The 25,964-nt window shown below is 39.3% G+C and overlaps 1 protein-coding gene across 4 annotated transcripts in view; it reads left to right on the plus strand.

Annotated features, from left to right (window-relative positions):
- HPSE2 (heparanase 2 (inactive)) overlaps positions 1-25,964 on the plus strand; it is a 795,759-nt gene that overhangs the window by 624,368 nt on the left and 145,427 nt on the right. For all 4 annotated transcript variants that reach the window (XM_023206177.2, XM_023206179.2, XM_023206180.1 and 1 more), the window contains 2 exons: positions 14,239-14,345; positions 20,124-20,238. In XM_023206177.2, the coding sequence (XP_023061945.1) occupies positions 14,239-14,345; positions 20,124-20,238 (222 nt within the window). The remainder of the gene's footprint in view (positions 1-14,238; positions 14,346-20,123; positions 20,239-25,964) is intronic.

Genomic DNA, 25,964 nt, shown 5'->3' on the forward strand with positions numbered 1-25,964 from the left:
TAATTTTTTCATTTTTTTGTAGAGACAAGAGTCTTGCTGTGTTGACCGTGGTGTCCTCAAACTTCTGGTCTCAAGTGACTCTCCTGCCCCAGCCACCCAAAGTGCAGGGATTACATACCTAAACCACCACACCTGGCTCCATTCATCTGCTGATGGACACTTAGGTTGATTTCATAACTTGACTATTGTGAATAGTACTGCAGTGAACATGAGAGTGTAGATATCTCTTCGGCATACTTACTTTCTTTTGGATACATACCCTGTATTGGGATTACTGGATCATACAAGTAGTTATATTTCTAGCTTTTTGAGGAACTTCCATACTGTTTTCCATAATGGATGTCCTGATTTACATTCCCACCAACAGGTGTAAGAGTTCTCTTTTCTGCATACCTCACAGCATTTCTTACTGTCTTCTTTATAGTAGTCATTCTAACTGCCTTCATTTCCTTCTTTCTTCCCTTCCTTCCTTCATTTATTGACTATTTGTAACATTCTTAGAATTTTCCAGGTCCCTGAGAATAAAATGGTGAGCAAGACTGATGTGATGCTTTTCTTCATAGACCTTATGGTCCAGTGGGGAAAACTGATAATTAAGCAAGCAACAGTAATAAGATGTTATTATTCCTATTACAGGATGCTATAGGAGTCCATGGTGGGAAGTACCCACCTTAGTTTGTGAAGGAAAGGAAATCAGGGAAGTCCTCTCAGAGAAAATGACATTGAGGCTAACACCTAAAAGTTAGACTCTCTCTAATTTATGCAGTTCTTCTTAGTGTATGATCAGAGGACCACTGGTGGTAGACGTGTATTGATAAAGGAATGGATTGTATGGTTCGTCATATGAGCATAATCCTTCATTTGTTATCATTGCTTGTGATTGTTTACATTTAGTAAAGATCAACTCCTTTGAAGTCTCAATAAATGCAGTGACATTATGCCACTTCTTCCAATGTATTGTAGTTGCAGCACCATGGAAGTAAGGGAGAAGGACATGTAATTTCTTTGAAGTAATTAATAGATTTTAAAAGAAACCCTTGCTTTTAACCAGCTTTCCAGTTTACCTGCTTATTTGAGCCTCTTAGTAAATAAGAAGAAAAGAGCAAAACAAACAAACAAAAACCCATTTATTCTTGAGGACCATAGAATAACTAGAGGCACAATTAAAGGAAACATGAGGACAATGATAATATTAGTCTTCTCTAATGAAGAAAACTAGAAAATGAAAAATAGGGACAGAACCGTAGTATCACCACAAAAATCAGTGTTTGCTTGATTCATTCATTAATTCCCTCATTTGTTCGGCAATATTAACGCTTATTTCAATGTCCCAGTGCCCGTCACTTAGCAGGTGCTCAATGCATGTTGGAGGGAAGGATGCACAAAGCGAGGGGCAGGTGAATGAGCAGAATAAAGCACCTGAAGTACAAAAGAAGTAATGTCTTATCTCATTCACATTTATATGTGCTGTCTCCACTGTTTACACTGCAGAAGAACCTTATCTGCTGCTAACTTTGTGGTAATGTTGAATAGATGGAAATCAGTTTAGACAGCCCTATGAGCTATGCCTACGTATAGACATAGTAGGAAAGTATCTTCAGTGTATATGTTTAGGAGTGATGGAAAAGTCTTTTTGTGGCCCCAAATAATATTTCAGTCTGTTTCAGACATTTCATTTGAGTGAACAATCTTTCATTCTACATTAGGATGATGATGAAGAATGTAAACAATCTGGGAAGAGGTAGACCACACTGGCTTAAATTCACACTAAGGCTTTAAAGGCAAATAGAAGATCCTTTCCCAAGAGCAGGTTTTGATGGAGGGGAAGAGAAACACAGGCCAAGGAAATACAATTGGTCCTTGAATAACATGAGGGTTAGGGGCGCTGACCTTCTTGCATAGTCAAAAATTCATTTATAGCTTTTGACTCTCCCAAAACTTAACTCCTAATAGCTTGCTGTTGACCAGAAGCCTTACTGATAACAGAAGACTTACTGATAATATAACATAAGTCTAACTGATAAACATATTTTGTCTGTTATCTGTATTATCTACCGTATTTTTATAATAAAGTAAGCTAAAAGAAAGAAAATGTTATTAAGAAAATCATGGGCTGGGCATGGCAGCTCACACCTGTAATCTCAGCACTTTGGGAGTCCAAAGCAGGTGGATCATTTGAACCAGGAGTTTGAGACCAACCTGGGTAACATGTCAAAACCCTGTGTCTACACACACACACAAAAACAAAAATTAGCTGGGCATGGTATCACATGCCTGTGATGCCAGCTGCTTGGGAGGCTGAGGTGGGAGGATTGCTTGAGCCCAGGGAGGTTGAGGCTGCAGTGAGCTGGGATCCTGCCACTGCACTCCAACCTGAGCAACAAAACAAGACCCCGTTTCCAAAAAAAAAGAAAAAGAAAAGAAAAAAGGAATAAAAAGAAAGGAAATAAAATTACAAGAAAGAGAAAATATATTTACTATTTATTAAGTGGAAGCAGATCATCATCATCATAAAGGTCTTTATCCTGTTTGTCTTCACATTGAGTAGGCTGAGGAGTAGGAGAAAGAAGAAGCATTGGTCTTGCTGTCTCAGGAATGGCAGAGGCAGAAGAGGTGGAGGAGATGGAAGGGCAGAAAAGAGAGGCAGGTGCACCCAATGTAATTTTCATTGAAATAAATTAATGTATAAGTGAACTCTTGCAGTTCAAACCCATGTCATTTAAGGGTCACCTGTACTCAGAAGGCACGGAACCCCAAATACAAACTGTACCACATTAATACCTCGGGATAACATCAGTGAGTGATTCTGAGTTTTATGGGGCCTGACATTTATACAATGGGGACCTTTATAAGAAAAATAAAACAAGGAAATCTGCAAATTATGTAAATATTTGACCATATGAACACATTAGCAGGACCCTTCTTAGGATATTGTTAGATGCCTGTGAAAGCAGGGAGCTGGAAATTTAAGCTCCATGAACTTCTTGGTAAATTAGCCTCAGTGACCCTACTTGGCTGTGCATCTGCAAATGGGAGAATATGACCTAAGGGAAATTTTGACTCTTTGCCTTCATATACAAGACATGAACAATATTATAGTTGGGGAGTCTGACCTGAAGGGTATGTTTACTGTCAAAGAACACCAAAGTTTTAGTCATTGTCATTTCATGAACCTTAATTTCCTTGATTCTTAGATACAAATATTTCCTTGAATCTTACAACAAATATTAGAAAATTCACCATTAATTTAATAACAACTGGGAAGGGAGAGGGTAAACAGCAGGCAAGTTTCATTTGATACTGGTTTTGAGTAATATCCTGATTTCAAAAGCATTGAATTGTGAAAAATGCATCATTAACTTACAGAAATGTAATAATTATATTACCTTTTGGGTTATAAATGCTGTTTATTGAGTGTACTATATATTATTAATCTATTAAATAAACCAGTGATGTGCTCAAGTTTTTAAGTAGTAAAATTTGAATTCAAACTGAGGCTTATCTGACTCTAGAACCTGCACTCTTATCCATTTACACTATTCAGTATCACCCACACTTAACAACTATTTATTTTATAACCGATGTAATATTTATATTCCTAACCACCCAGGATTAGGAAGCCTTTCAAAGGAGAATACTGAATGAATGTTCTTGGTGAAAGAACATCAATTTGACCCCACCATCAATTAATAAGCTAGGGTGAGTGTCCTAGAAGTGAGAGTTGAATGAATTGAACGGATGTATGAAGAGAGAGTTGAATGAATGAATGAAGTTGGTTATCATGATATTAGGCAAGTGATAGCGGAAGAGGACAAGACTTTTTAGTGTTATTTGCATTCATCTACTGGATTCCATTCATATGTTTCATATGCACAGGCTCTTGGTCAGTGTTTAGTAAGGTCCTGCAATATGCAAGGCAATGACAATGTGAAGAAGGTATGTGCTACCCATGGACATTTGGAGGAGTGGCCCTGGGAGCAACTTGCTGTTTGGGGCAAAAAGCTTCATCAGGAGGAAGGGGCAACTTAGGATGACCATGCAGTGTTTCAACATCTAAGTGGGAGGACTGTAGGGTTTGTCCTAAGCAAGAGTAAAATTACCAGTGAGGCTATTGGAGCCTATGACTTGTAAGTGAGTAGGGGTTGGTTAGTCACAGAAAAGGACTGGGAAAGAAAGGAAGAGTAATTTATGTGCAAGTGGCTACTTTCCAGTCTCTCTACTAGCACTTATCCTTGAACGTCGTCATTGCTTTGGGACTCTGTGAAACTTTTATTTCCCATTTTCTTGCATATGATCATAATGTTCTTGCCTCCCCAGTGACTTTGTCTTTTTGTGTATGTTCTTAGTTTAATTTTGTGTTTTGTTGCAATTACATTCAACTGCTTTTCTGTGGTTTGAGATAACCAGTGCAGAGAATGCAAATTTTAAATCCTAAAAATGTCACAGAAACAGAAGCCGCAAATTAAAAATTGATCTGATACCGAAAGAAAATGGGCAAAGATGGCACTCCACAACACAGAGATGATAAAAAGAAATTATACAGAGAAAGATTAATGAAACTGACAGGAAGTACATTAGACAGAAGAAATACATCAAGAGGAATGTGATGAGATACTGGAATGACTGAGCTCAGAATAGCCCAGCTTGTCTAACCTAAGAAGGACATGTTAAATATGGAGGCAGTTTAGCCAACCAGAAGTTGTGGGTCTCCTCAAACAGGAAATTCAATTAGAAAGTGAACAGAGCCCTAAACTGGAACTGTGAGGATTTGGTGTTTGCCCTTGTGATACTGAGGTATCTTCTCTGAAACTTAGCTTTCTCATCAGTGAAATATTATCTCTCTCATTTATTTATGAGTATTTTATAAGCAAAGTAATTGTCAAGTATTCTATAGGGCATGCAAAAAAGAAAAAAATAGAAAATTACAATTCAGTATAATAAGGTCAAGGTCAGAGGTAGGTTCAAAGAACTTTGGAACCCAGGGGAGAGAATAATTAACTTTCTGAGGGTTTGAGGAAAGTTTCACAGAGGAAATAACATTTGAAATAGGCTTGAAAAAAAGTCAGACAATGTGGATGAGCAATGTGTAGGGGAAAGGTAATCAGTAAAAAACTGTTACTTCGTGTAGTTGAAAAGTAGGAGTCCTTTCTTTATAGTGAACCATAGGTCTTCCTCCCACAGGGGAGGAATGGGGGAAGTGGTAGCTAAGGGGTGGTTGTGAAAGTCTAAGATAACAAGTTAAATAAAGCAGTTAGCATCTTGTCCTGTGGTTCAGTGGTTCTCAACTTTATTTTATCATGTCTAAAATACTCGCATGGACAAATGGATAAAATAGACTATGGGTTGCACGCAATTACTAGCTCCTTAGCTTTTTTTTCCCAGTTAAGGAAACATTTCAGAATTTGGGTGAAATATTATGACAACTTTGAATCCACTCTTTTTATTTTGAAGTAAATTATTCCCAAATCACTATTTTCAATAGTATCTGAAACAAGTTGCTTGTAGCACATCTCCCAGCTGATCAAACAGACCTCTCTGAGTACAAATAATTGAGTACCGCTGCTGGCAATAGGGAACCACTGAAGGCTGGAGAGGGATTTGTCAAGTTAACAAATAGCAGCAGTGTGAAGGATGGACTAGAAGAGGAAAAGATTAGAGGCAAGATGACCAAGGAACAAATGACAAGATCCAGAACTCAGGGAGGGGCAGTGAGGAAGAAGAGGACAGAGTCAATATCTTCTGCCCTAATGTAGCAGGTAACTGGAGAGTCAAAAAACATGAAAGAAGGATGGAAAGAAACATAGGAAAGGCACAGAGCTCTTGCCTTGACCACTTATAAATACAATAAGGAACAAAGACTGCCAAGAGGCAAGGATGTCCCTAAGAAGAGCTCTGTGAGCAGGTAAGGTTTAAGAAGCTTCCTGTAGCTATTCAGCTCTTTGTAACAACTCTGTAGAGGACCAGTTTGGGTTACTTAAAGAGCTACTGTTCTTCCTGAAATTCTGGGGAAGGTTGATTTCCAACTAGATGAGATGCTAGAATTAATGGGCTCCAGCTTCATTTGGAGGGTGGGCCTCCTGCCAGGGCTGATTAGCCCAGCTGGCCTATCCACTATTCCTGTTTTATTGCTTCCTTTCTCATTAAGAAAGGTGTTGGGTTTGGATAACCATAAACAACATGTCTGCTGCTGCAAGCTACCATTTCTTACACAGCCAGCGGTTGAAGCCAGGCTCTCAAGAGTCTTTTTAAAGGACTTAGATCACAGTTTTAGAGGCAGGATATCAAGGAAACACAGGAAAAGGAAGCCCAGATTTGCAAACGTGCTACATACATTGTTGTTTTCTTATTTTTACCGTTTTTTTTTTTTATTCTTTTTTTTTTTTAATTCAAAATGGTAGGGAAAATAAACTAAAAAAATCCAGGCTGTTTTCTCTAGTCTCCCCTCTCTTTCTGTCTCCCTGTTCCTCCCTCAGCATGTCCATGTGAAATAGTACTCATAGTCCCCAGCCCTGAAATATGAAGAAATGGAGCTAGAAGGGTTTCCCTTTATACAACTCTGCCTCTGGCAGGTCCAAGGATTCAGAGCAGCCACTGGCCCTTTACTGAGCAGTTTTCTGGGTACCTGAAAGCCCCCTTGACCACATGGACCCAAGGATTGAAGTCTATTTGGGAACAGAAGAACTGCTGAAAGGCAGCCAACCACTCAGCTCCCTTTACCTTCACTTAAGTAATTTCAGCATTTTTACTTCTTTCTCCCCAGTGTTATCCCTTAAAATAGCCTTCATTGGCACATCATTTCTCACCAGCAACTGTACCCTTTTTCTTTCCAAAGTACTCCAATTTTCTCTCTGCTAGCACAGGGAGAATCGTGTTTACTACAAAAAACCACAGTGTTGAACTATAGCCCTCAGTTTCTTAGAGTTTTACTTTCTAAGGGAATTTTGCAGCTGGTTCCATCTGTTTCTCCTAATTTTTTTCTCTCCTCTTCTGCCCACACTGATTTCCTTTCCGGACCCAACCAGCACCCAGCCTCAGTGTCTGTACCTCCATGACATGTCACCATCATGCTCTTCTCTGCTCATGAAAGATACAGAGGTCATAAGCCTCCCGCCATGCCCCAAACTGTAAATACTCAGAAAATATTTGTTGGTTTGTACTGACTACTCCTAGAACCTTTAACATTAAAAATTTCTAGGACTATTTCCCCAAACAACATTTCGCGTAACTATAGTTTAGTTTAGTTTTTGTATCAAAGTTGTCCCTCACTGTGTGTTTTTCGTTCATGTGGCTTGACTGGAACTACCCCTGTGCTGAGAATGGAGAAATGAACTACTCCGAATGATAATTATGTTTGTGTGAATTATCCATGTGCATTTTAAATTCTAAACTGGCCTTTCTTGCTGCTTAGCGTACATCTGGGCTATTACCTATCACCACAAGTGTTATGTCTGAAGGAAAAACAACCAACTCTAATGTTATTCATTCAAACACAAGCTCATGTGCCTTGGACAAGGAGAGTGGTCTAGGTAACATTCTGGTCTACACCTCTAAGTGCTTACTATATGCCAGACACTACTTCAACTGCTTCACAAATATTATATAATTTAAATATCATAAAATCCTCTAAGGCAGATATTATTGTGATTTTACAGTTGAGGAAATTGAAACACAGAGAGGTAATGTAACTCACTCAAAATCATGCAGTAAGTAAATAATAGAACCAGAATTCAAACGAAGGCAATCCATCTCCGGAGTCCATGCCCCTAACTGCTCCTCAATTTTCAATTGTTTCCTTTCAAATCTCCCCGCAAGTCAGAAGAAAATTCTGATTCACATTTTTATTTTTTATTTTTTAAGAGACTCTCATGCAGGCTGGAGTGCAGTGGTATGAACATAACTCACTGCCCCCTGCCTCAGCCTCCTGAGTAGCTGGGACTACAGGCACAAGCCACCATGATTGGCTAATTTGTTTTTTTTTTTCTTTTTTTGAGACGAGGAATTTAGCTACGTTGCCCAGACTGGTCTCAAACTCCTGGCTTCAAGTGATCCTTCCACCTCGGCCTCCCAAGTAGTAGGGCTACAGGCATAACTTTTATTTACACAGAGTCTATGTCCTTGAAGGGTCCTGTGGACACAGAATTTTATAAATCCCACTGTTTACTGGAATCAAGTCCTCACTTAAAGGAGCTAGAGTTTGAATTCCTTTTGAAAAATAATCATCTCATACAAATCACCCCTCTGAGTTCGGCATGCCACCCTCCAACTAAGTACAGTAGGTTCTTGAATAATTTCATTTCATTTAACATCATTTTATTATAATACTGATGGGAAAAAAAAATCAATTCCCAGCTGGGGCCACTGTCTGTTTGGGTTTTCTCCAGATACTCCTGCAAATATGTAGATTGCATTAGGTTTCCTGGGTGTCTAAATGGTCCCTGTCCAAGTGAGTATGGGTGTGGGTATGAGTGGTCTTGCAATGGAATGGTGACCCGTCCATGGCTGGTAATCCCCTTGAACCCTGAGCCTCCGAGATAGGCTCTGGCTACTCTCAACCCTGAACTGGTATAAGCAAGCACATTGGATAATAAATGAATGAATGAATAAAAATTATTGTAAAATAAAAATTTGTGAAGTCTACAATAATTATACAAATGCACAATAAACGATGTGGCAGTAAAGCACACAGCAAGTCTGTCATATTGGTGATGTTTTTGAAATTCCTTGTGGTAGGAGGTGCTGCTTTTTGCTTTGCAAACAAATTCCTTGATTTAACCCCCCCACCTCCATGACTACCACCACTCACTGATTCACCAAAAATTGGGTAAATAATTTTCTAGTTTTTATTCATCTTTTTCCTTTTCTTTTTTTTTTTGTTGAGACAGCATCTCGCTCTGTCGCCCAGACTGGAGTGTGGTAGGTGGTGCGATCTCAGCTCACTGCAAGCTCCACCTCCCAGGTTCACACCATTCTCCTGCCGCAGGCTCCCAAGTAGCTGAGACTACAGGTGCCCACCACCACGCCCAGCTAATTTTGTTTTTGTATTTTTAGTAGAGACAGGGTTCCACTGTGTTAGACAGGCTGGTCTTGATCTCTTGACCTCGTGATCCGCCTGCCTCAGCGTCCCAAAGTGGTGGGATTACAGGTGTGAGCCATCACACCCCGGCCTATTCATCTTTTTAAATGTATATATAGATCACACTTATTTCAGTGATTAGTATTAAAAGTTTTGGGGTCTTTATTTAGAAATTTGGTGATGTTTTTGTGACCAGAAATATGTCATAGGAACTTAATTCTTGTTAGTATCATTTAGCCTATAGCAAAATTGGTTATATTATACGTTCTTTCGCTTGAAGTTGCCGTTTCCAAGGACCTATTGATAACTTTAAGTGAAGACTTATTGTACTTATAGCAAACGTCCTCAAGTGATAAATGTGGAAATACATGATTCTTTCCTTTCTTAATATCAGAATATTATAACGAGCTTGATAACACATAAAATCCTCTGGTATCCAAATCACCTTGTATGGTAATTGACCTTTAACACTTCTGAGGTTATTGGATTCCATACATAAATTACCTGCTAAGCAAAGCAGAATTTTCCTTTTCCCTCTCAGATCAAGGAGAAGCTTGATATCCTGAGATTTGGCAAATAAGCATGTTGCTCTTATCTAGATCTTTCATGTTGTAATAGGTTTTCATTGTATGCCTTTGTTTTTCCTGATCTCTAAGATTGTTTTTGCAATCAGCATATTGATTCCAATTCTTTGATCAGTTTAGTCGCCCTTTATCAGGTCATATGACTTCTTTAAGGAGTGGCAGTTTACTGTGAGCTTGTGCGAGGGCAGGTGTGGAATTGCATTAACTTCTTTGTGTTACACACAATCTCCTGTGAAACACTTACTCTGTGCCAGGCATTCTGATAGGAAGTAAATACAAAAGTGAGTAAGAGTATTCCCTGTCTTCAAAGAGCTAATGGTTCAAAGTTTCTAGGAAATTTCCTGAATTTCTTACGTGGGTCAAAAATGGTAGTTCAGAATCCTACCACCAAACCGTAAGAATAATTGGCACTAGTTCCTCTGAATTCATTCATCACCATAGACAGACCCACATAAATGTGTGTCTGCTAGGTCTGTGCTCCTTTTCACTAGCTCTCAGGATCTTCCTGTGACTGGCCTAGTATATGTGTCTTTGGCCTTTGACAAGGAAAGGTTCTTAACACTATCCTATCAGGTATTATTCCAGCTTACATATGAGGAAATTGAAGCTCAAAGTGGTTATAAAATGATAAACTAATTTGTATATCATTTTACAGTTTTTATCATTTTACAATTAAAATGATATACAAATAACTGTATCATGGTATCGTTTCATTATATATATATATGATCTCATAGCAGCTGCCAGGATCTTTACATAAGTCAGATCCAATCACTTTCTTCGTTAAATCCCTCCAATAGCTTTCCATCACATTCAGAATAAAAATACTCCTTTCTTCTCTGACCTCATTTTTAAATCTTTCGCTCCCTTCCTTACTACACTCCAGATAGTCTTCTTTGGTTCTAAACACAGTAGACCTGTTTCCACCTGAGGTCCTTTTACTGTGCTGTTCTTCTAGATCCATTAAGGGGCTGGGTGGCTCAGATACCACCTTCCACGTGAGCCTCCTCTGACCACTATCTAAAGTGCTGACCTTACCCTCCTGTCAAATTGCTCTCTAGCGTGTTACTCTGTTTTGTTTTCTTCCATCCCTTATTATTATCTAAATTTCTTTTATTTGTTTACTTGTTTATTATTATTCTCCTTCCCTTGACTAAAATGTAAGACAACAAGAACAAAGACTTGTTATGCTTCATTGCTATAGATCCACCCCTAGAACTCTGCTTGGCATATAGTAGGTGCTCAGTAAATATTTGTTGAATGAATTAGTTAATGCCCTTGATAATGCATTAATGTTTTTGGTGGGAAATCCTCAGCCCTTTCTAGCCTCAAGTTTATATATTCTCCCTAGGCAATTTCATTTACTCCTGTGGATTTTTCTACCTTTCTCAGTGTTTTCCTCCAGCCCAGATCTTTGTTTCTGAGATGACCAGCTCTGCGCTGTGTTTGACTTTTTTCATTTCCCATACTTGTTGTTTTAACTTTCAGAATCAAAGATACTCTTGACCTTTGAGTGATAACCAAGGGAATCTACATTAGTATTATAAAATACTAACACATTTTAACATTTATATTTAAAAGAAACTTAGAGTTCATATACCACAAATTCATGACTTTAAATGTGAATGAAGAAATTGAAGTCCAAGATAATAACTACTACAAGTGTCACAAGTAGCATGTAGCATAACCCAGAATTTCCAAGGTACATTCTTGTTTCCACATTATGGTTATTTGCCTACTGAGACCATAACTCTCCTTTTGTTAATGTGTTCTTTTACATATATTTATTTATTGAGATATAATTCACATAGCATAAAATTCACCCTTTGAAAGTATGAAATTCAGTGGTTTTTAATATATTCACAGAATTTTGAAATCATCTCCACAGTCTAATTTTAGAACATGTTCATAACCTCCAAAAGAAACCTCATACTGATTAGCAATCACTCTCCTTTCCCCCTCCCATCTTAAACTTCCTCTTCTTCTTCAACCCTAGGAAACCATTAATCTATTTATTGTCTCTAAGAATTTGCTTATTCTGAACATTTCATATAAATAGAACCGTATCATATGTGGCCTTCTGTGTCTGGCTTCTTTCACTTAGCTTAATGTTTTCAAGGTTCATTTATGTTATAGTATTTACCTTTTTGTTTTGTTTAACCAAAGCTCCTTTCTCTAACTGCCTTTAATATCTTTGAGCACAAAATTAAACATTAAATATCCTCCAAGCCAAAGACAAAAAAAGAAAAACACAAATATATTACTCTGCTCTGGTTACTCATAAAGGAAGTAGATAGTTTATCATGTACACAGATTTTTTTAGCACCATATTTTAAGGGAAATCATAGATGTAGTTCTTTAATCTGGCTATATGGATGTGTCTTTTGATTATTTAAGGCATTTTTCTTCCTTTCTTATTCCTACAATTCCCTGCTTCCCTTGAGTTGGGCAGGCTGAACAGTATTGAAAGGAGTGAGAGGACTACCTGGTGGTATCCTCAAATGACTTCTTTTTTTGTGTATAAGAGTGCATTTTTATTTAATCTTTACCAACATGCTATTGGTCACCACCGTTAATTCTCAGGATTTCTCTTCCATTTATGATCATAATACTCACTTTAATCTCAAATTTGTGTAATTTTCTTACAACTTTGTTTCTGAAAAAGGTCAGTAACTTTGCCAACCCAAAATACGTTCCAAATAATGCACATTGTCTAGCAAATGTGGGGAGAGAGGGCAGGGAGCTGTACCTCGCTAGAAATGAAAAGAGGAATATGATTGATTGTTGATGTCTATGTACCCATGGGTTTGGCCACATATATTTTTTTCTTTTTGACAGCCCTCAGGTGCAGAGAATTAAATTAACATAATACTCCTAACCTAACAGCAAATTACTATCATCAGTTCATGAAAGGTCTTGTTTCTGTTTTAATTTTCACCTCTCTCTTATATATGCTTTCCTTATGTGTTTGATATATGTTCTTAAGAGGCATGTGTCATTATAGGGTATTTAGTGTTATTGGGTGCGAATGAGCAATTTTATTAGTAATATTGTGCCATAAATCTCATTTGGTGTTTGTTTACCACTAAACCTTTAAAGACTATTCATGGTGTTAGATTGACATTGACTTTATTGTTTTAACTGTTGCATAATATTGTATAGTATATATCCACATTTTATTTTTCCATTCCTCTAGCAATGGACATCTGCTACAGTGACATAGAAAGAATTCTCATTCTTACTCTTTAGAGACATGAGGAAGAATTGCTTTGGTGTGTATGTCTAGGAGAGTAGTTGGGGGGCCATAGGACCTAAATACACTATTTTCTTTGTCCAGCCTCTTTAGTGCATAGCTGGCATCCTCCCAGTCCCACCTCCTACTCTAGCCATCATTGTAGAGATCAGGGCTGGGCCAGCATGCAGGCTGCAGCCAGCTAGGTGTCAGTGTACTAGGTAGTACTTCACTTCTTATTTCCTTCTCTGAGGCAGAGATGAGGAAGGAACACTCAGAGAATCTACTCAGCACTCAAGCCTGCACTTGAAATAGGGATAGAGGAGCAAGGGGTTAATGGTCACAAGGCTACTCATGCTTTCTCTTGTACCCCCTTGGGGGTCAGTTCTGAGACACAGTCTGTAAGGCTCTTACCAAGATCCCTGTGAGACTGAGTAGTTGCCAGCACTGGCTGTCAATTTGAAAATGCATCCTTGTCTTAGTTTTCCCTTCGTCCCTATTTCAGTCCCGCAGTCCCTCATTCCTGCTCCTTGGTATTATTTCTTGAGTGAACTACCTGTAGACAAGCCTTTGACTCAGGCTCTGCTTTCAGGGGCTACCCAGCATACAATCTTACTCCTAAGTGCCACCAGATTGCAATCCAGAGCATCTTCACCCTGATCTGAATAGTTTGGTCAGTCTTCACCTTGTGGGTCAGAGGCTGGGCCATTTCAAATCTTCAGCGTGCTACCTTTCGACAAGAAGTTTTGCTTCGGCTTGGAAGGCATGCAGTTATTCCCTGTGTGGATGTGTCATTTGTGGGTCAGTGACTTTTCTTTTTACCCTTACTGCAGTTATTTTCAAAATGTGATTACAACCTACCTGCACTAGTAATCATAAAATACATCTCCCGCGAACATTCTCTCTACCTTCTTGTGATTTGTGACTTTTGATGCTTGTGATGCATTCGTGGCTTTTAGGTAGTGCATGTGTCATAGATGTGCTATAAGAGAGACTGAAAAGCATTGTTTCTCAATGCTTGGTAATATGGAAACACAATTTGATTTATATTTTTTAGTGGAAAGTACTGCAGTCAGTTTACATCCTAGAGTATGCACTTGTTCTGTCACATTGTCAGTTGGGTTTACTTAGGGAAAAATGATAATTTCTTTAAGTAGCACGTGTCAATGTTAATGCATTTGGTTTGTGCCAACTCACTGAACTGGGTGCATCATCATAAAAAAGCACAAATCATGACCCCCTGAAAACAGGAAATCAGATCAACTTCCTTAAGGGAATGCATGTTTCTTCTCAGGTGGGAATAGTTTTTAAAACCTCATTATCCCCTTCTGCTTTTGTTATGTAAACAGGTGGTTAATACATACACTCCAGGAAAGAAGATTTGGCTTGAAGGTGTGGTGACCACCTCAGCTGGAGGCACAAACAATCTATCAGATTCCTATGCTGCAGGATTCTTGTGAGTAACACTTGAAATTTCACCCCCGGGGGCTTTCAGGAGGGAAGGACAGTGAATCTCTGGTATTGCTGATTATTCTGCCCATCCTAGGGGTGAGGTATGCTTCCTGATGAAAGTTCATTCCATTCATTTGTGTATGTCTTAAACCATTCAACAATGATCAACGCCGTCTCTAGATATTAAAATGTCAGGCACAGGCATCAGAACAAAGATTATAGTAAGTAATATTAGTAACAGTAATAATTATAGTAATAACAGCTTTATTAATTGTCTAAAGTGCAAAACACAGTGTAAACAACATACATTTTCTAAGCCAATTTTCACTATAGTCTTGGGAGATAGGTAGCAATAAGGCATGGTTTTTTCCCTCCAGAAAAAATATGATTGGTGGAACTGGGATAGGAGATAACTACATTGTAAAGCTGTAGGAGATAAGTGCCATAGTAATCATACCTTTAATAATACGGTGCTTACCACTGTCTGAAGTGCTTTATTTGTATTTCATAATTTAACAACCAATGACATAGATGTTACTGCTTTTAGTAACAATTTAGTGAAATAGATGCTGTTATTATCCCATCTATGGATGAGAAAACTGAAAGAGGTGAAGTAACTTATCCAAGATCACTCATTTAGTTAGTGGCACAGCTTGGACTCAAACCCAGACAGTTTGCTCCAGAGTGCAGCTCCTTTACCACTGCAGTAGACCACCTGCCTTTCTGCCTCACATGGTCTGTCTACAAAAGAAAAATGACAGACATGCAAAGGAATAAAGAATTTCTGTGACTGGGAGTATCAGGAAGGACTTCATGAAAAAAGTGGCATGAGTGCCGCGTAGTAGGATTACTCTAATTTCTATAGGTGGGAGTCATGGTGATGGCAGAGGGAGCCTTCTAAGCCCAAGAAACATTATGAGCAAAGGCACAGAGGAGCAGAGAATGGCTAATGTGACTAAAGCCTTGTTATCTGCGAGGGTGCAATGAGGGCTGAGACTCAGGAAAGGGTTTACCACCAAATTACAGAAGGTTTTGAAAACCCAGTAGAGGAAGTGAGGCCTTGTTCTATATTCACAGTAAGCCATTGAAGATTATGAAGGAGAAAGACAGAGAAAGAGAGAGAGAGAAAATCTGGAGAATCTGACTTGTGTATTTTCTGACTTTGGCTTTGTTAATGGTATTCACAAAAGTTGGGAAGGAATGGGAAAATGAATTTGAAGGCTACTACGGTCATCTGGTGAATGACTTAAGCCAGAAGCATAAGGGCCTTTCATTAGCTTGCCAGTGTCATGTGGCAGGGACAAACCCCTCAGGACCACTAGGTAAGTGACTTGTTCCTGCTCCAGTACAGTCCTGTGGCCTTGGATTTTTGACTGAGCAATGTCCTCCTAAGAACTGTAGCTTTGCCCTCAGCTGTGTGTTTTGCTGCTAACAGCTGTTCCTAATTATGCAGCTTCAGTTCCCCTATATTAGAGGGAGCTTCTTTAATACATTAATGAAGGACAAATCAGGCCAGTCAAGTGGATTGCCTTTACAGATGGAGTTCTGGCAAATGTAGATAAAGAAAACGAGTCAGTGTAATTCACGGTGATACCTTGGGTCTTCCATTTCTGTGTCCTCAGCATCTTACATTGTGTAGCACAGACATTGGTAGCAAGCATGGTTCAAATGCATGAAGTGGAGTGAGTCACCTTTGATATAGTGTCATTAAGAATCTTCTTTCAAAAGTACACTCCCAGCCAGGCATGGTGGCTCACGCCTGTAATCCCAGAACTTTGGGAGGCCAAGGTGGACAGATCACTTGAGGTCAGGAGTTCGAGACCAGCCTGGCCAATATAGTGAAATCCCATCTTTAATAAAAATACAAAAATTAGCCGGGTGTTGTGGCATATGCCTGTAGTCCCAGCTACTTGGGAGGCTAAGCCAGGAGAATCGTTTGAATCTGGGAAGCAGAGGTTGCAGTGAGCTGAGACTGCATTCCAGCCTAGGCAACAGAGTGAGACTCCGTCCTCCACTCCATCCCCCCCAAAAAAACCCACAAAAGTACACTCCCACTCTCCACTGGCTTGATATGAGACCCGTTGAAAGATGAGAAGCCAGGGCGTCAGTGCTGCAGGGGCCCCCTTGGAATCAGCAGAGGAATGACATTTGCTCAGCAGTCACTATAGGATGCTGCTACAGGGCCCAGCAAGCAGCCCAGTTGTACTGAGTGGTTTTGTGAGCATTCTTCCCTTTAGGGAATGATATGGAATGAGAAATACTGCAGACCTTCGTGGAGGAAGTTGAAAAAGAGAACTGCCTTTTCATGAGCATCAGCCAAATAGCCATAGATTCCTACAATCACTTTGCAGAACACGGATGAACATAGTTGTTTATATTCCGTTTGTAATTCCGATATCCCAATGCTTAGTTGACACAGATCAGATGAAAACTAGTTTATTCTGCTCCCGATTTCTCTTACTTCTTTGTCACCCATTTGGTCTCAACTCCACTGGCAGCACCCAGCAATGTACCCTTTGAGTTCAGTTCTCCAAGGGGCATAAATTGCTTCCTGTCGGGGGTGGGAGGGGTGGGGGAGCAGTAAAGCATTCTAGGAAGCTCTAGGAGGCTAGCAAGAAATTGAAAAGAAGGCATTTTTCCAGCCTTTTTGAAATGTTAATATATCACATAACTCTGAGTTCACCAGGACATATACATGTGCATGTATGCATAAATCGGGATTCTCTGCTACCAAGTGTTCAAGAGTAGTGTTTCCCAGCTAGGGCTTTGCGATTCTTTGGTGGACCACAAATACTCTTGGCATACTGCTATGTCTCAAGCACCTAATAGTGTCTGGCACATGGTAGATATTCACCTTTAGTGGAGTGGAAAATAATGGCAGGGTAGCATCTTTGGTTAGATATACCAGTCATTTTATCAACTGTCTCTAGCTTAGAATAGAAAGGAGCCTGGGGAAACCATTTCTTTCCCTTTCTGAGGGGGCTTGTTGTTATAGGAGGAAGATGAAGATAACTTTTGTATTAACCATTCTATTCCGAAAGCCATGGGTTCTGCTTATAGTTCTACCACAGGACAGTCTTTGACAAAGTATTTCATAGTATGTCTTAGTGGCTAAAGGAAAAGCTAAAGTTGATATCTTGATTTTATAGGATTACCAAATTAATAAAAATTATGAAGGCAAGTAGCTTGCTTAGCCATGTCATGTTCCAAAAGCAGTAGTTCTGGTTCTAGATATTTTTGAATGCTCCAGATCCTGCATGTGTATATAGGGATGTAGATTTGCAGGGAGGATGCATATTCTTAATTTCTTAAATATCTTCCTATACACTAGTGAAAACATCAGGTTTATGAATTGATAATTTATTTGTTGAGTATATACTCTAGGTCACTAAGCTAAGCTCTGTAGAGGTCAAAAGTAGAAATTTGATATGATTCCTTTAAATGTGTATACACAGGTATTTACATAGTCACACAAGCATTTTTAGTATCTTCTCAATTCTGAAAACAGTGCCTAGCATTTAGCATTGACTAATGTTATTGAATAAATAATGAATGAGTAAACAAATAGGATCTTTTCACATATACAAACACCAAGATAGAGCCCTGTATTGACATGAAGATGCTGCTAGATGGAGGGACTCACATATGTGATTATGCGTTTCTTCATTGTTTTGTTTCTTCCTTCATTTGACAAGCATAGGGATGGAAAGTTGAATAAGACAATTTGCCTTTAAAATACTTGTTAGATATAGACCCTATTGTATTTGTGCCATTTCAATATAGAAAGAACACTACTTAGGAGGCATTAGCCCACAATTCATGTTATAGTTCTACCACAGGACAGCCTTTGACAAGGTATTTCATAGTATGTCTTAGTGGCTAAAGGAAAAGCTAAAGCTGATATCTTGATTTTATAGGATTACCAAATTAATAAAAATTCTGAAGGCAAGTAGCTTGCTTAGCCATGTTATGTTCCAAGAGTAATTTCAATTCCCTGGGTCACAATGTTCCAATTTGAAGAACAACAACAAAAATGATTCTACTATATTACAGTCAGATTTCCTTTTTGATTTAAAACTTTTGTGTTTTGCTTTGCTTTTTGTTTTGTTTTATTTTTGTAACTCTAATTGTCAGTAAATATTTGTTAATTTTTATGAGAATAAAATATAATTGTAGATGTAAAAAATATTTGAATATAGGAATAATATTTATTCACAATATAAAAATTAGCAATGCTCTTTATTCCAGCAAGGAAAAAAATTTAATTCTTCAAGTCACGGGTTTGGAGCTCCATATGGTTTCAGATTTGGGAAATCATAAGTATGCGTAATTTTCCCCAGTGTGCTAAATAGTGATTCTCAAAGTTCCGAGAATCTAATTTTATCCAGACAGATTTCAAGTCAACAGAGTATTGAGTACCTACGGTGTGCCAGGAATGGTGATGGGTGTTTGGAGTACAAGTTCAGACATTGTGTCTATGCTTGATGAGCTCATACCTAACAGGGGAAAGGCAGAGAAATAAGTTAAGTGATTCTTTCTGTGGACTTTCTGAGGGCATGAATAAGAGATCTGGGGAAGTACAGAGGAAGGTACCACTGTTGGCTGGGGCAGCAGAGTTTAGAATAAAATGACACTTGATTTGGAGATTAGTATATGAGAAGAAATTTGCTAGATGAAAAGGGATAGGTTCAAAGAAGAGTGGAAGGGAATTCTAAGCAGAAATTAAAACATGTATAAGGACTTAGGTAAGTGTGAGAAAGCAGTGTGTATTTGGGTAGCCAAGAGTAGTTTCACGTGTCTTGGAGCCTGTGGGAAATGGGGTTTAGGGTGAGAGAAGATGGGGAAGAGTTGACAGATAAAGCTGTACACACATATGTTTAGGACAAGTTGTGAAATGCCTTATCTTACATGTAGAGAAGACTGAATCTCTAAGCCACATTTATTCCATGTATTATTACAAGTAGAAGTTTCCCTAAGTTTCAGAAGTAGGAAGAGAAAGAGAACCCCAAATGAGTGCATGAATGGATGAATGAGCTGAAAGTGTAAATAATGAAGTCAGAGTCAGCAGTGTTGGAAGAACCAAGAAGGCAGTATTTTTGAAGGATGGCATGCACTGGAAAATGGGTGTTTGGCATAGTGGGATAGATGATAAGTGTGTGAACAGTGCAGATCCTCCACTGAGAAATACGTGTGATGGTAGCATACTTGAGTCCCTGAATAGTTACTTATAGTGCCAAGGAAAATTATTATTGCATTGACTACTGACAGTGATATATGAAGGTTGCTAATGACTAGACTATATTTGCATAGGTCATAGGAGTATATGAGTTAGAGTTCTGTTAAAGGTACATGTTCAGGGACAGGGTATAAGCAGGGGAGTTTGAGGGATGGAATGCACAATGTATGCTCCTCTGTCTGTAATTGTATGTCCTCTGGCCAGGAGGGATATTAGGCTTACAAATGGCTAGGGTGTTCATTTGTTACTATTTCAGGAATAAAAAGGTAAGTCATTAACAACAAACTATTTAATGATCAAGAGTGGTTCATTTTACTCCCCTAGACCTCTGTTTCTTTTTCTATCAAATGAAGAGTTTGGATTTGATAATCTCTAAAATATATTACAGCTGTGAATTTAATGCTTAAAATAACCCTTTTTAAAGTACTAGGTAAATTTGGTGACTGGAGATTGGTGTATACATATATATAGTAACCAATCTCCATAGAGCTTGTTATATGCCGTTTTAAAAATGTATTGATGTAGCTCTTTTTCTCTGCCTTTTAGATGGTTGAACACTTTAGGAATGCTGGCCAATCAGGGCATTGATGTCGTGATACGGCACTCATTTTTTGACCATGGATACAATCATCTCGTGGACCAGAATTTTAACCCATTACCAGTAAGTGTGGGATAAAGATTCCCAACTCCTTTTCCATTTCATTCAGTTATTTTGATCATGCCTTGTTCCATACTAGGAGAATAATTTTCCTCTTGCTGTTACCAGTTAATTTCATTAATTGAACAGAAACATTCTTGTCTTCGTTCCCTTGATCCATTTCACAGACTTTTGGCTTCACCCCATACACACACACACACACACAGACACACACACACACACACACATACACACATGCACACACATCTAGTCACTCACTTTTATATATACACATACATATGTATGTACAGTATGCAATATACATATATTCATTTATACATATTTGTATAATTATTACTATTGTTTTAACAGTCCTTGTGCAGTTGAGATTCCCCATCTACTTGTGGCCTGTTTGAACTCTGCTTGAGAGTGAATTTTTCCATATTGTTTTATTTTAATGCTAATAGGAGACATTAGTTGACATCAAATGCAACATGTTGAAAGCAGATGGGGGAGTGTTAGCCAAGATCAGACACACTAGGAACCCGTCTCTTGAGGAGTGGCTGAAGTGCAATTACAGTTAGATGTTGAGCCTTACGTGACAATGAGGGGATTTACCAAGAGCGTCAACTTCTCTAGGAAAGAAAAGGAAAGAGAAGAGTAAACTAGAATGGGAAAAGCAGAAATATGGGTTTGTCTAGTGACCTTATTGGCCAATCAGAGAAATTCCACCGACCAGAAAAGCTATGCTTATCAGAAATATTACACGGGTTATCCTTTATCACAGAAGTCATGGTCATGACAAAAGATCAGACTGCTATCATCAAGTCATAGAATTTCAGAGCTGGGATCCCCCCTTGAGATGATCCAATTCCACCTCATTTAACAGAGGGACAGCTAGCTAGGGGAGGGGCAAGGAGGTAGGGCATGTAGGGCTAGCCCTAGAAGCTGCTCATGTACCCTGGTTCGGTGCTCTTTCTACAGAACTACTTGTTGCCCTGGGGCCCACAATAAACAGACCCAAACTGGAACCAGTGAGCATTGCTACCAGTTGCCTCTCTCTGCCTATTTCTACCACTCCCTCCATTCCCCAAGCCCTCAACCAGGAAGCCTCCAAGCTCAGAGCAGAGAACAGCTCAGCACCTACAGCACCAGTTCCACGTCTCAATTACAACCAAGTAATTGTTGTATCACTTAATGTACATGACTCCAAAAGTCCAATTAAATCACAAAGAGTAAAACTAACTAGCATAGTTGCTTACATTTGCTGGACAAGAGTACATCTTCCAAGATACATGTATGGGAGACTGGGGTGGAAAGGGGTAAAAAGAGTTTTCAGTATGGAACCACAGAGGATTATTTTGTTTTGTTTTTGTAGAAATAAAACAATTAGAAAAGTATCTATGAAATGTAAGCACTAAACAAATATAATGGCACACAGAAGCAAATACTTATTGAACATCAGGTACTGGAGAGGACTAGTAATAGATAAGTGAATCAATAAATAAGAGAGCACTGTTTGGGACTTTTAGGGTACATGTGCAGGAAAGGCTTCTCTGAGAAGGTAACATGTAAGCCAAGAGCCAATGACAGTAAAGAGCCAGCTATGCAGATTTCACAAAAGAACTTTCCAGGCCAGGGAAGAAACTAACACAAAAGCTCCAAGGCAAGAACAAACCTGGCACATTTGAGGAAACATAAGAACACTAGGGTGACCGGGGCATGATGAAGAAGGGGGAGAAGTTGGAAATGAAGTAGGCAGGAGTCATATCACCTAGGGCTTTGTATGCTGAAAGGAGTTGACTTGTAAATAGTATGAAAAGCCATTGGAAGGCCTCATTAGGGAAGTAATATGATCTACTTACATTTTAAACAGCTCACCCTGGCATAATTAACGCATCAAATGTTAGTTATAAAGGATGCAGATAATACCTAACAATGTACAGATCACTTTCATAAAATGGCATCTACAATGCTCTGAACACTTCCCTCTGTCCTTCTTTTTCCTTTCTTTCCTTTTTTCCTTTATTCCTTTCATCACTCATTCAAATTTCATTCACTCTTCTTGATCATGTACTGTGTGCTGATTGCTGTTCCTGGCAATGGGCCACTGTGGTGAACCAAAAAGACAAGGTTCCTGAACTCTTGGAGTTTACAATGTAGTGAACTGTACTGATAAATGGAAAATAAATAAACATAAATCAGAGAATTGCAATTTGTCATAATTGCTCTGAAAAGAACATGGTGAGATAAATATGAATATTTATACTTATTTTGCTAAAGAGAAACTAAGGTTCTGTGACATTATTGAGTGACTTATCCAAGGTCAGATGAGTAGTAAGAGAGCTAGAACACAGTTTTCCAGTTCTAAATTGTGTTTTCTTTTCACTGTACCACACTATTTCTTATGGTAGCCTGTTAGATGTCTTTGCTGTGGTCTGAGGCCAATATTGCCTTAAATGCGTGGAAATGAAACCAGGCATGTTGGGAAACTGGAGAGAAGAAAACAGACTGGAAAAAGAGTCTTTGGGTGACTAGACAGGCTTCATTTCCAGAGTTGGACAAACTTGGATTCCGTATCAATCCTCTTTGTACCTTTGCATGGCCATGTGTAAGTTAAGGATGTCAGTTCTCATGGCTTTGTCCTCCTCAAATGAGAGTTGCTGCCAGTGACTTTCTTTAAAAGCATAGCACAAAAGACCTTAGTTGATACACGGTGGAGCAGAGCTCATAGAAATTCACGGGAAGAGAAAACAAGTTCTACTGATTCAGCACAAAGACTCAAATCATCTGGGCAGCTGTATTTCTGGAAACACCAAACTGTAATAAAGAAACTGTATGTAAAAGCACTTAAAAAGGTAGCAGGCTTTCTTTTTATCTTTCTTTGCACTAATAAATTCTGCACCTTATAAGTAGAGAACCTGGCAGCTGGGAGAGTGTGTCCTAAGTCTCCCCTGGAAGGAATTTACAAGGCTAGACCAGAACACCAATCTGGCACACATTGCCAGCAGGCCCCTGGAATGTGTAATGGAGACAGACCTGGGAATCGTACTGGTTGCCACTTCAGAGAGTTGTGCAATTGATAACTAAACACTGCCAATAAAAACTTGTGGATTTTACATTGTGAGTAAATCTTCAAGAGAGTTTGTTAAGCGCTTAGGGGATTAGTGAGTTGCATTTTGGTTGCCTCCCAAAACCGGTGCTCTTGAATGAATGTAGAAAAAGTGAGCATCCTGGCCTTATGGCTCTTCAACCATATCCCATTTTACCCCTCCCCCTGCCCAGTCAACTTTAATCCCAGTTTGTGGCATTCTAGCCTAGCTCTGGCAGGACCATTTCAATAGCCCCAATCTAAGGTAAGAGAGAATATGAGGATAGCTCTTTAAAAGAGAAACTTGTCCTCAGAAAAGGTCATTTTCAAATATACCCCATGTTCTTCATGGTTATTCCTCCAGAAAAGTGCCACCCACCTCCTGCTGTAACATTTTCCTTCCCCTGGAAAGAGAATATGCAGTTCAGCCGTGCTTCATCACTCGACTCCCACTCCCTTCCCCTGGCCCCCCCAACACTGGGAAAGAGCGGACATGTGAGTCTCCACAGCCGGCCAGTCAGTCACGGGCTCCCTTGGGAGTAGACGATGTTTGTGCAGAAGAGATCTGCACATTTCGTGGACATAGTCCAGACCCCACCAGTCATGGGCATTTCTCCTCAGAGAGGGTTTTGGAATTTAGCTTGCTGCTTTTTTTAAGAGCTTGATTTACAGAGCTTTCAGGGAAAGGAATGGTGAATTACTAGTCGACATCTTCTTAACTCCTACACCAGGCTGTCTTCGCACAATTCAATTCAAAAAACATGGACACCTCAGTTGTGTCTGGCTTCATGCTTGGCATTCTAGGGACATGCACATAAATTCATCCATGGAACTAATAATCTGATGTGTGTTTGTGGGACTACAATTTCGTCCTCTATTTGGAATAAAATAAAAAGCTAGATCACATTGGATTGCCTTTTCCACACTGGGCACGGTGGTATGGAAATTTACTGTCAGCATGCTGTTTTGCCTACTTTTCCTGATGAATAATATACACTCAACTCAGCCCAATGCACACTTATTGAGTGCCTGCTGTGTACATTGTTCTGGAATATAGTCATTGGTCGTGGATTGGAGTACAACTCGCTGGTCTATGGTGAGATTGAACCTGTGATTGCAGTTCCCATAGCAACGTGCTCTGAACCAAGCCATTGCTGTTCAGATATAATTTGGCCATCAGAAGGAAACTCTAACTCTTACTGGTGCCTGCCTAGCACAGTTGATGAGCCTATCACAAGATCCTAGAACAAGATCCTAGATGCTCCATCCTTGTTTCCCTCCAAAGTGTTAGAGACAATGCCCAGTGTACACTGCTGAGCCATGGTGTGGACACAGGGCTTAAATCTCTCCCTGTGTAGAGCAAGGACACCCAGTTACAAATGCATGTTCCATTGATGCTGGATTGATACAAGAAGAACACCACCTGAGACCAGGCACAGTGGCTCACGCCTGTGATCCCAGCACTTTGGGAGGCCGAGGCGGGCAGATCATGAGGTCAGGAGATCGAGACCATCCTGGCTAACACGGTGAAACCCTGTCTGTATTAAAAATACAAAAAAGTAGCCAGGCATGGTGGCGGGCGCCTGTAGTCCCAGCTACTCGGAAGGCTGAGGCAGGAGAATCGCTTGAACCTTGGAGGTGAAGGTTGCAGTGAGCCGAGATTGTGCCACTGCACTCTAGCCTGTGCAACAGAGCAAGACTCTGTCTCAAAAAAAAAAAAAAAAAAGGACCGCACCTAGGAAACAGCAGGAGCCTGGAACTATGATAAGATTCATGAGTTCTAGTCCTAACTCTGCCATTAATTAGATGTGTATCTTGGTATTCCAGTTTTCCCATCATTAAAATTGGGATAAAAATGCCACCTCTACCTCCAGAAGTTACTGTTACAATCTTTGAGAAAATTAGGTATAAAAATTGGATTGTGATTTGGTATATATACATACATGTAGAAAATTACTGGAAGGGACTACATCTAAATGTTAAAAGTGGTTTTCTTTGGGTGGTAAGATTACAGGCAGTTTTTATTTTCTTACATGAATTTTTGGTATGTAAAATTGCTGCAATCAGCATTATTGTTTTTAAGATCTTAAAAAAAGGCCTATTTTTCAAAGAAAAAAGAGTATTTCAAAAGGATTGTGTTTAAATAGCTATGCAAATGTTCCCTTGTTATTCATGTTTCACTTATTCATAAACACTTACTGCATTCATGCTATGTGCTAGATACTATGCTAGACACTAGACACACTGTCTCTAGGAGCTTACAGTAGAGTTAGGGAGATAGACAGGCTAGCAGGGACTATAACAGAAGCCCTATAGTGTATTAGAAGAGGAGTACAGAAGCCAGATTGAGTGGAGGGAGGCATGGAGCATCAAGGAAGACTTTCTGGAGGAAACAATGCCTGAGCTGAATCTTTAAAAAGGGCCACTTAACCATAGGAAGAAGAGTTTGGGGTCTGGGGAGGACCTTCCAAATAGAAGCAGTAGTGTATGTAAAGGTACAGAGGCATTAATTTTCCAGTGAGTCATGTTAGATGGATTAGGAAAAATTAAGAAAAATTTTCCCGTTGCTGTCCAGTGGCCACACAGGGTGTATGAAAATTAAAGAATTTCAAAGCTACAGACCTGGAGGTGGTAGGGCAGGGGAGGCACAAAACACAGC

Source organism: Piliocolobus tephrosceles, chromosome 9 (genome assembly GCF_002776525.5).
Source record: "Piliocolobus tephrosceles isolate RC106 chromosome 9, ASM277652v3, whole genome shotgun sequence".
In the NCBI taxonomy this organism is placed as follows: Eukaryota; Metazoa; Chordata; class Mammalia; order Primates; family Cercopithecidae; genus Piliocolobus; species Piliocolobus tephrosceles.